We start from the raw sequence: 9,427 nt of genomic DNA, 5'->3' as shown, positions 1-9,427 counted from the left end.
CCCATTAAAATACAAGTAGAGCCTGGATAAATTACAAGACACATAATGTTTAGCACATTGCTGGGCGCATTAGAAAGAGAAATCACGAAAGGAAGAAAAAAATAACATTAAGCTGAAACCTATATGAAAGACGAGCAACAGGCAGCAGGAGCAGCAGGTTTGCCAATATCAGTATCGTGAAAAGAGGCTAAGGCCTGGGCCTAGCCATGGAACGGGAGAAAACCTGGGACTAACGGATTGAACTGAGACTCCTGAGGGGCTAACACAGTTCCAGATCAGGAGCATCATCTGGATCCTGGCACAAGCAAATGCAAATCCTCTCTGGGGGAAAGTACCCCCAATTTAGGCTCTCTGGATTCCCACAGATTAAGTTTAACAAAATATGAGCCCCAAACCCCCAAACTGAGAATAAACTGGGAAACAAGCTACCACAGGCAAGAGTGAGCAGAAAACAAAACATTCAGATACCGAGAAGTCACAGAAATATAAAATAACAATCCCAACAAATTTCAAAGGTTTAGTACCACATCTCTGAGCACAAATGATTAAGCTGAAAATGGATATCAAAAAGATAAAATTTTAAATATCCAGACATTTAGAAATTCATAAAACTTTTCTAAATAACCCATAAATTTAAAAAAGTCATAAAGGCAATTTAAATATTCTTAGGGCTAAGTTATAATCAAAATACAGCAAAAAAAATTCAGGGAATATAGAGAAACAGGTCCTTAAAAACTTACAGTAGAAAAGCAGAGCTTGAAAATTAATTAGATCAAATTTAAGATGTTATGGAAAAACATAAAATTAAATCTAAAGAAAGCAGAAGGAAATATTATAGATAATATCCATAATTAATGAAATAGAAAACAATACATAAGTGAGAAGACTGACAAAGCCCAAAGTAGTAGCGGAACATAGACAAGTAAAATAACACACTTCTGGTGCAACTGATGAGGAGGAAATAAGAAGGTAAAAGTACACAGTAGAAATGAAAAGAAGGACATGACTACCCAGAGAGCAGAGGCAAAAATAAATAAATAAATAAAATAAAAATTTCATTTAAAAAAAAGGCATGCGGCGCCTGAGTGGCTCAGTCGTTAAGCGTCTGCCTTCGGCTCACGTCATGATCCCAGGGTCCTGGGATCGAGCCCCACATCGGGCCCCCTGCTCCGCAGGAAGCCTGCTTCTCCCTCTCCCACTCCCCCTGCTTGTGTTCCCTCTCTCGCTGTGTCTCTCTCTGTCAAATAAATAAAATCTTTAAAAATAAATAAATAAATAAATAAAGGCATGAAATGCACAAAATCCTAGAACACTTACCCTAAATTGACTCAAAAAGAAAAAGAAAGTCCATAGCAGCAATGTCCACAATAGCCAAACTATGGAAAGAGCCAAGATGTCCATCAACAGATGAATGGATAAAGAAGATGTGGTGTATATATACAATGGAATATTATACAGCCATCAAAAAACCAAAATCTTGCCATTTGCAACTGGAACTAGAGGGTATTGCACTAAGTGAAATAAGTCAATCAGATAAAGACAAGTATCATATGATCTCACTGATACGAAGAATTCTTAATCTCAGGAAACAAACTGAGGGTTGCTGGAGTGGTGGGGGGTGGGAGGGATGGGGGGCTGAGTGATGGGCATTGGGGAGGGTATGTGCTATGGTGAGCACTGTGAATTGTGTAAGACTGATGAATCACAGACCTGAACCTCTGAAACAAACAATACATTATATGTTTAAAAAAGAAAAAGAAGATAGTAGGAAGGGAAAAATGAAGGGGGGGAAATCGGAGAGGGAGATGAACCATGAGAGACTATGGACTCTGAGAAACAAAATGAGGGTTTTAGAGGGGAGGGGGGCAGGGGGATGGGTTACCCCGGTGATGGGTATTAAGGAGGGCACGTATTGCATGGAGCATTGGGTGTTATACGCAAACATGGAACATGAATCATGGAACACTACATCAAAAACTAATGATGTATGGTGACTAACATAAAATAAAATTAATAAAAAAATTAAAAAATTAAAAAAATAAAAATGAGCTATTAAGCCATGAAAAAAAAAAAAAGAAATAGAAAGTCCAGACACCTATAATTATTAAAGAAATTGAATTGATGGTTAAAATTTTTCCCAAAAAGAAGACAGGCAAAGATGGTTCGACAGCTGAGTTTTACCAAAGTGTCAAGGGACAGCTCATTTCAATCTGATGTCAACTCTTCCAAAGAATAAGAAGGAACAGTCCCCAACTCAGAGGGTGTACAGACCAAATGAACCATCTTAGAAACCTTTTTAGAAATCTTACTTCAAAAAGGCACACAGGTACAAGAATGTTCATAGCAGCATTGTTTGTAATAGCAAAAAATTAGAAACAACCCAAATGTCCATTAATAGGTGAATGCATAAATAACTTGTGGATTATGTACTTGATGGAATATTACACAGGTGAAAATGAACGAATTACAGCTACTTACAACATAGATGAATCTTAGAAATGTTAAGTGAAACAAAGCAAACTTCAGGGGACTATTAGAGCATAAAATTTTTGTAAAGATAAAAAAAGCAAAATTGAACAATAATTTTTAAAGAGTATTTTACACATATGGTTAAATATATACACACGTGTGTGTGTGTGTGTGTGTGTGTGGCAGGCAATTAATAAACATAAAATTAAGGACAGTGGTTACCTCTAGGGAGAGGCAGTGGGATAGGAATGGGTAGGAACACAAAAAACTCAATGGTATTTCTAATGTTTTAATGTATAAGTTGGGCGATGGGTCAAAGGTATTCATTTAATATTATGTTTCATAATTTATTCATGTTAAATATATTCTTTATAGATACCAAATATTACATATTATAATTTTTAAAAATCTGCTGTGGTGGAAACAAATGAGTGAAGTCTCCCTGAAAGAAAATCTGTTTCCTGTGCAGAACCAAGATTCCCTGACAGAAGCTACCCTTATGCAGAAAATGACGTATGTCCTCAGTAAATACTGGTTGGTTTACTGCTTTTCAAAGGATAACGTCTGGGTTCCCTTCTTACTGGTGCTTGCTGATGTGCAGAGCTAACCTCCTGCCACACACCTAGCCTAAACCCCACAATCCTGGCTGAAATCCTGACACATGTATGACAAGAGACTGACACCTGGTGGATACAGAATGGATTTAATAAAATGACTAGGAAGTAAATCTTTCACTCCACTTAGTGAAAGTGGCAGTAGGGTCGGGGATAGGGAAGCAGAATGAGGAGAAAACCAACATTCAGAAACAGGAAAGGGAAGGATCTCCATCTCTGAAATGGGATTGTCACCTAAATGAGACTAAAGAGATAGTCCCTAAAGGAGAGTGACTTCCCTCTCATTCCTTCTGCGCCTACAAGAGGAAAGAGGCTACAGCTGCAGTAAGGAAAATGCAAGACGGTGAGGGAAAAAGGAAACAGGTGTAGCTGATCCCAATCTAGCAAGCTAAAACCACATGTACTTCCTGGTATTGGCCAGGTGTCAGCTGCCTCCCCAGGAACTGCCCGCGTCAGTTCCCATTTGGAGACCTATGTGATCCAACCTTTCCCTGATGTAGAAAGAGCGAATTAGCATACACCATCCTTCTGGCACAGTGATTGGTTAGGGATCGGCATGTGACCCAGGCTGGCCTAATCAGAGTCCATCTTAAGGCTTTGCTAGGATGCCTGGCACAAAGATGCCCCCCACCCCTTCTGGTTGGGTGTAAACGAGAAAACGTCTACTCCCAGGAGTGCTGGCAGCCACTAGGTGGCCCAGGTTTAAGATGATCCTACAGAAGGTAGCAGCAGGGGGAAATCAATCAGGTATTTAGAGACACACTGAGCCACTGCATCAGCTTTTCCTGGAGCCAGTACTACCTCTGGACTTTCCGGTTATGTGAGCCAGTCAGTCTTTATTTTTAAGCCAGTCTGAGTTAGTTTTTTTTTATGATTTAAAACCAAAAGATTCCTAGCCTATACATTCATCATACTTACTCCATCCCTATTTTCCTGCAGGATAGCACAGAGATCCAGGTAAGACAGTCACGACAGACTTATCAATGACGCTAAAGCCAAGGGTACTGAGCTGGAAAGGTCAGAGGCAGGAGCCGGACACTGTGTAAGACAGGGTGCCTCAGCTGTCTGTAGAGAATGAATTCCCTTGGGAAAAGAAAAGCCAAATGAGAAGCAAGTGCAGAGGGGCCTCTACTAGGCAGGTAGAGTTAATGTGGATCTAAACACTCTTCCCCACATACCTATCATGGGGGTGTTGCTTTGGGGTCTTTCCCCTTGTGGAATAAGGAATTTTGAAGCACATGCCCCTTTAAGTCTTTATTACCCTGCGCTGCAGTGTCTACCTCTCCCTTTACCAAATGAAGAGCTTCCTTTTGGCTTCTACTGCCCTTGATGACACTCACTTTTGAAGTGACCAGAGGAATTTTATCTTCTGCTTCTTTGGCATGCCGGGAACTGGGGCCCCTTCCTCCTCTGGAAACAGCACCATCTTCCTGACCCTGGGCAAGCACCATCCCCTTCTCAGCCTCACCCACTGGTCCTGGCTTCCCTGACCCTCCAGCTGAGTTGCTTTCCCCTCCAGAGGCCCACGTCTCCTGTGGTAACCTTGGGGACTGGGCAGAGTCCATGGCAGGTGCTGACTTGTCAGGGGGAGAGTTCCTTTCCTTACTTCCACCTGATTTTTTTCGAGGGCGCCCCCGTTTTCTTTTGGCATCACTTCCTGTATCCTCTATATCCTGCTTTGCTGCTTTAGCAGGTGGATCCTGCCCAATGGCCTCACTCACAGGTACTTCAGCTGTCCTCTTGACACCCTTGTCATGGGGTCCCGGGTCACCACCTATGCCTACTTCCCTGTTCTCTGTGCCCTGCGGCTGAGTGAGCGCCCCAGGCAGGGCTTGCCCAGGCCCGGGTCCGGGTCCAGGCAAAGCAGGAACGGTTGGTAAGATCATGTTAATGATGGGCATAGCTGCCTGGGGTCCCCCCGCCCTACTGGGCAGAGGCAGTGTAGCCACTTTCAGGCCTGAAGAAAGCTTGGGGGCCAGGATAGGTGGAGAGACTCGGATTGGCTGAATAAGTGAGCGAGGGGCCCGGGGAAGGAGCAGAGGCAGCCGGGCCACCAGGGCATTAACCTGTGGGTTATTGGCTGCTGGGGCTGGGCTCTCCACTACACTCTTCTTCCGCTCACCACGTGCAGGGGGGCCACCTCCAGCCCGGGGTTCCAGCTCCTTAGGAGGCTAAAAGGTGAAGAGAGGACACAGTAAATGGGAAGACTAGACATCGGAGCAAACACAGACACAGGAGGGTGAGAAGATATAGGAAAGGGGATACCAAGCCCCCAGCCCAGGGCAGCAAGGTCAGCGGCATCAACTTCCTTACCTGGGCTGGTCTCTCTGGTTTCTTATGGGCTCCACCTTCTAGGCTCTCTACACCATTCTTGGATTTAGATGACCGCTCCCGAGGGGCATGTTCATCGTCTTCTGCAGAGGTGCCAGAAAAGGTAATAAGGTGAGGGTGAGGAGGAAACAATGGCCAAGTGAGGCGACTCTGACTGACTGACTGGTGGAGAAGGGAGAAGAAGGTGGTCTAAGGCATGTCCTAATGCCCTACAAGGGGCACTAGGAATAGAAGACAAATGCAAGGTGTCTCTGTCCTAGTAGGTGGGAGGGCCTATGATGTTGAAAGCGGCTGAGAGTTTTTTGGGGCCTGAGAGTCTCCACCCACCAGCGAGCCCCATCGCCTTGAGCACGTGGGCATGTGCAGATCGGGCAGAGATGAGATGCTGCTGCAGCAGGAAGCGGGCGACCTCAACGATGGAACTGAAGGACCGTTTCAGGATTCGTTCTGCCCAGTCGCAGGTGAGAGCACAGGCTGCCTCCACCAGCTCATCCCGAGGTGCTGGGGTTACTTCTGGGCCCATTTCTGGCTGCAGTGGGGAAACACATGCCTAGTCACACTCCAAACTAAAGAACCCTTGGCCCCTCTCAGACACCAATGTCAGCCACAGTTAAGACCAGACTGGAGATGGGGTAACTCATCCCAGAAACCCACAAATTCTCTTCATCCTCTGCCTGAGCCATAGGGTAGGTAGAAGGCCATATCCTATATACCTAGAAGCTATGTGCAGAATGACCTAGGCTGTGTCAGCCCTCCACCTTGGAGAGAAGAGTGCAATCGGAGGGTTGGTTGTTACTTACACCATCAGAGCCCTTCAGGTCAAGTCCAGGCAAAGGGGGCATAGATACCAAGGTCTTCCTTCGTATGCCACTGTAGCAATATCTGAGGCAAGTTAAAGAGCAGCCAACGGTGGGGATCTCCAAGCCCCGTGGGAAGGTTAGGCTGTTTCCACTCCTGGCCCTCCACACCCTAAGTTTTCCTTCCCGGGTCCTCCAACCCCAACCTCTCCATTCAAGGATACTTGGACTGGCCCCGGCCACCAAGCCTTCGGGCCTTGATGTCAGGGAAGATCTCTCTGATGATTTTGCCAAAGTTGGCTGTGCTGAGTGGGCGGCAACAGGCGAGGCTCTCACAGTACTTCCTGGGTGGGGAGGGGGTAGAGTGGGAAGACACTCAGAGAAGGAGGTCATGGTTAGATTCCGAGGGTCCCTGGCACAGGTTTGGGAGACCCTTTAAGAAGTCAGGCTCTATCGAGGCAGGGAGCTCTCCGGGGTGAGGGGGTAGTCCTATGCCCGCCAACCCACACCCCCCTTCCCCCGCCCCATTCACCCACCGATAGGCATCATAAACACTTTGCTTTGGCAAACAGGTGTCAGTATGCTCTTCTAGGTGGTTACGTATCCACCTATAGGCATACATGTACTCCTCATTGCTGAGTGTACTTGGCTCTGAGCTGCAAGAGAAGTAAAAGGGACAAGCCTTACTAAGATCCTAAAGTTGTTGTGGTTCTATCCAGACTACTGCTTCAGCAGTGCTGGACCAAATCACCCAGAATCCAGCTTTTCCTGGTAAACCAGGGCAGGACAGGGACTATTCTCATCAAGGACAGCTGTTATGAGTATTCCTATTCACCCAGCCCCAACCCAGTGAGCCTTCCTTTAAAAACCAGAACCTCTGATATCTTAAACTCTAGCACCAAACCTACCTTTTGTCTCCAGTACTGGGCCCTGAGGGAAGCTGAAGGTAGAGATACAGCTTGTCGTTGTCTGAGAATTTCTGTACATCTTGCTGAGGTAGGAACAGAGAGGCAGGAGAAAAAATAAGGCCAAGAAGGACACAAGACAGGATCTTCTGATCCTTCCCCCAAAGTCTAGCTGCCTTAGAGACTGTCAGACTGAAAAAGGACCTTAGAAATGATTTGGGGCTGGGTGTTCACTGTGCTCTGAGGAGTGCCCTTGTGAGCTACTGTGGTGAGAGGGGGAGTGGAGGGGATCGGCTTTGATATTATTCCTACTGAGCGTCTACGCAACAGGTCACAGAGAGATGAAGTAAGATGCTCAAGGTCAATCTGGCAACAAGTTGCAAAGCCAATTATCTTCTGACAGGGAAGACAATACTGCCACTCCCACATAAACCTTTCAGTTATGCATATCTTCATCATCCTCATCCCCTACCAATTCCACCTCTCTATTGCCCTCTTCCCGAAAATACTTACCAGGATTCCCTCGACTTTGTTCTGCACAGCCTTGCTGTGGAAAAGAGGAGAAAGCTGGAGGTCAGACACAAGATTTTCTCTGGTGTCTTATTGTTAGGGAGAGGAAGAGGGATGAGATGCTTAAGGAGTGCTCAGCAACTGCTCCCATGATGAAGAATCTCCCCATGCTCAGATGCACTTGCTCAGGGAGAGGCAGTTCATCTACAGAGGAAGTGAAGGGCTACAGTTCTGGAGCAAGGTTTGGAGGTGGTGATGAGTACTTACGAAATGGTACCTCGGAGCCTCTGAAGAAGGGTGGTGGGTTCTCCCGCCTCAGCACTACCTGAGGAGGCCCTTCCCCCAGTCTTTGGGCTCTTAGCATCGGGTTCATCTTCGGCCATCCCGGCATGAGGGCTAGAGCTGAGAGGAGACCAGGCATGAAGATTTAACCTCCCTTTCCCTGGAGGGCCCCGGGCACTCCTCATCTCCCTACCCAGAAACACAGAGAAACAGAAAGAAAGCCTCTGAATTTCCTCAGTGGTCTTTTTTTTCCACCACTTGCCTTCTCCAAAAATTAGAAATTATCCCATTACTTCTCCAGGCCCACATATACCCAAAGAGATCTTTGCCATATCCATTCTGTCTGCCCCACCTTTCTGCAGTCTCCTAAATATGGAAAACTGTAAAGGAAGGGATAGGGGGACTGGGAATCGACGTTAGACAGGTCCTTTTCTGCCTGATCCCGTACTGCCCTCATCCCCTTAAAGAAAAAAACAAAAATAAAAACAATAACCACCACAAAACAAAGTTCTCCAATTCTCTAAGCTACTCCTCACGCCTTAATTTTCCTGGGAGGTCAGAAAGGATACGAACATATTCTGCCCTTCCAGCCTTGGAAAACACTGGGCCCAAGTTCTCATTACTTAATCTCGCCACGGCTTCCTCCGCGGCTCCCCCTCCCCACGTCGCCGGTCCCTACGTCATCTCCCTCAACCTCCCATCCAGAGGCGCACCCCCACCTCCCTCCCTTCCCCCTGCATTCAATCCCGCGTTGTTGCAAGGTGGGGGGTTCAGGGTGGCGAACTCCTGGGCTAGGCGTAGGAAACCCGGTTGGGGGAACGGGGTCCCAGATTCGGGGCACGTGCACATGGGTGAGGGAGCTTTGAAAATACAGCCAAAATCTTGTTCTGCTCTCCTCCCAACTCATACTGCCCCCTCCCTACCTTTGAACAGTCGCCTTCCAACACAAGCAACAATAAAGGTAAGGGAGAAAGAGAAACTACCTCGTAGCCACCTTCACTCCAGCCCAGCCCCACGGTCCTGGCCCAGCGGGCTCGTGCGTTGCTTTATTTTCTTTTTTCTGAATGGCTGGAACAGCCCCGATCTGCCTAGATACTCGGACAACCTGCTCTCTCATTGGTCGTTGCTGCCACCCGGAGACAGAAGGCGCCGGGCTCGCACCGCCGGCAGCTAAAGTCTGCCTGGTAACAGATTCTGATTGGTCAATAGGGGAGGGAAAATCCAAAGTTGGTCTTATTTGAGCGAAGAGGGGGAAGTCCGGGTTAGGTTTCGGTTAAAACTGGGGTCGGCTGGGACTGCCGGTCCCAAGAGATTCTTCTCTTAAAGGGACCGCAGGACGAAAGCCCGGGCGCTGGGCTCCCTTTGGAGCTTTCTTTTCCTTTGCCCTCTCCTTCCGGGTTTCAGTTTTGCCTTCGGTCGTCAGAGCCAGTGGAAGAAAAGAATCAATGGATGATTAAAAAAAAAAAAAAAAAAAGCTAGAAAATTATGGGTAGTAGTGATGGAGGTTCGCTGTAAGCTC

The 9,427-nt window shown here is 46.8% G+C and overlaps 1 protein-coding gene across 5 annotated transcripts; it reads right to left on the bottom strand.

Moving 5' to 3' along the window:
* Positions 1-2,069: 2,069 nt before the first annotated feature.
* On the bottom strand, positions 2,070-8,975 carry RFX5 (regulatory factor X5). 5 transcript variants are annotated; one of them, XM_032397117.1, is made up of 10 exons: positions 8,892-8,975; positions 7,894-8,028; positions 7,630-7,663; positions 7,120-7,202; positions 6,748-6,867; positions 6,436-6,555; positions 6,215-6,296; positions 5,742-5,943; positions 5,397-5,497; positions 2,070-5,254 (listed from the first exon to the last, which is right to left on the bottom strand). In XM_032397117.1, the coding sequence occupies exons 2-10, from the start codon at positions 8,007-8,009 to the stop codon at positions 4,265-4,267; spliced, it is 1,848 nt and encodes a 615-aa protein (XP_032253008.1). In that variant the 5' UTR covers positions 8,010-8,028; positions 8,892-8,975; the 3' UTR covers positions 2,070-4,264. The 5 variants fall into 5 exon arrangements, with proteins under 5 accessions (XP_032253008.1, XP_032253009.1, XP_032253006.1 ...); XM_032397118.1 differs by having other exon boundaries at positions 8,832-8,914; XM_032397115.1 differs by having other exon boundaries at positions 7,894-8,097; positions 8,832-8,913.
* Positions 8,976-9,427: the final 452 nt, after the last annotated feature.

This window comes from Phoca vitulina, unplaced genomic scaffold (genome assembly GCF_004348235.1).
Source record: "Phoca vitulina isolate PV1807 unplaced genomic scaffold, GSC_HSeal_1.0 scaffold96, whole genome shotgun sequence".
NCBI lineage: Eukaryota > Metazoa > Chordata > Mammalia > Carnivora > Phocidae > Phoca > Phoca vitulina.
This window is presented reverse-complemented; position numbering and strand designations above follow the sequence as displayed.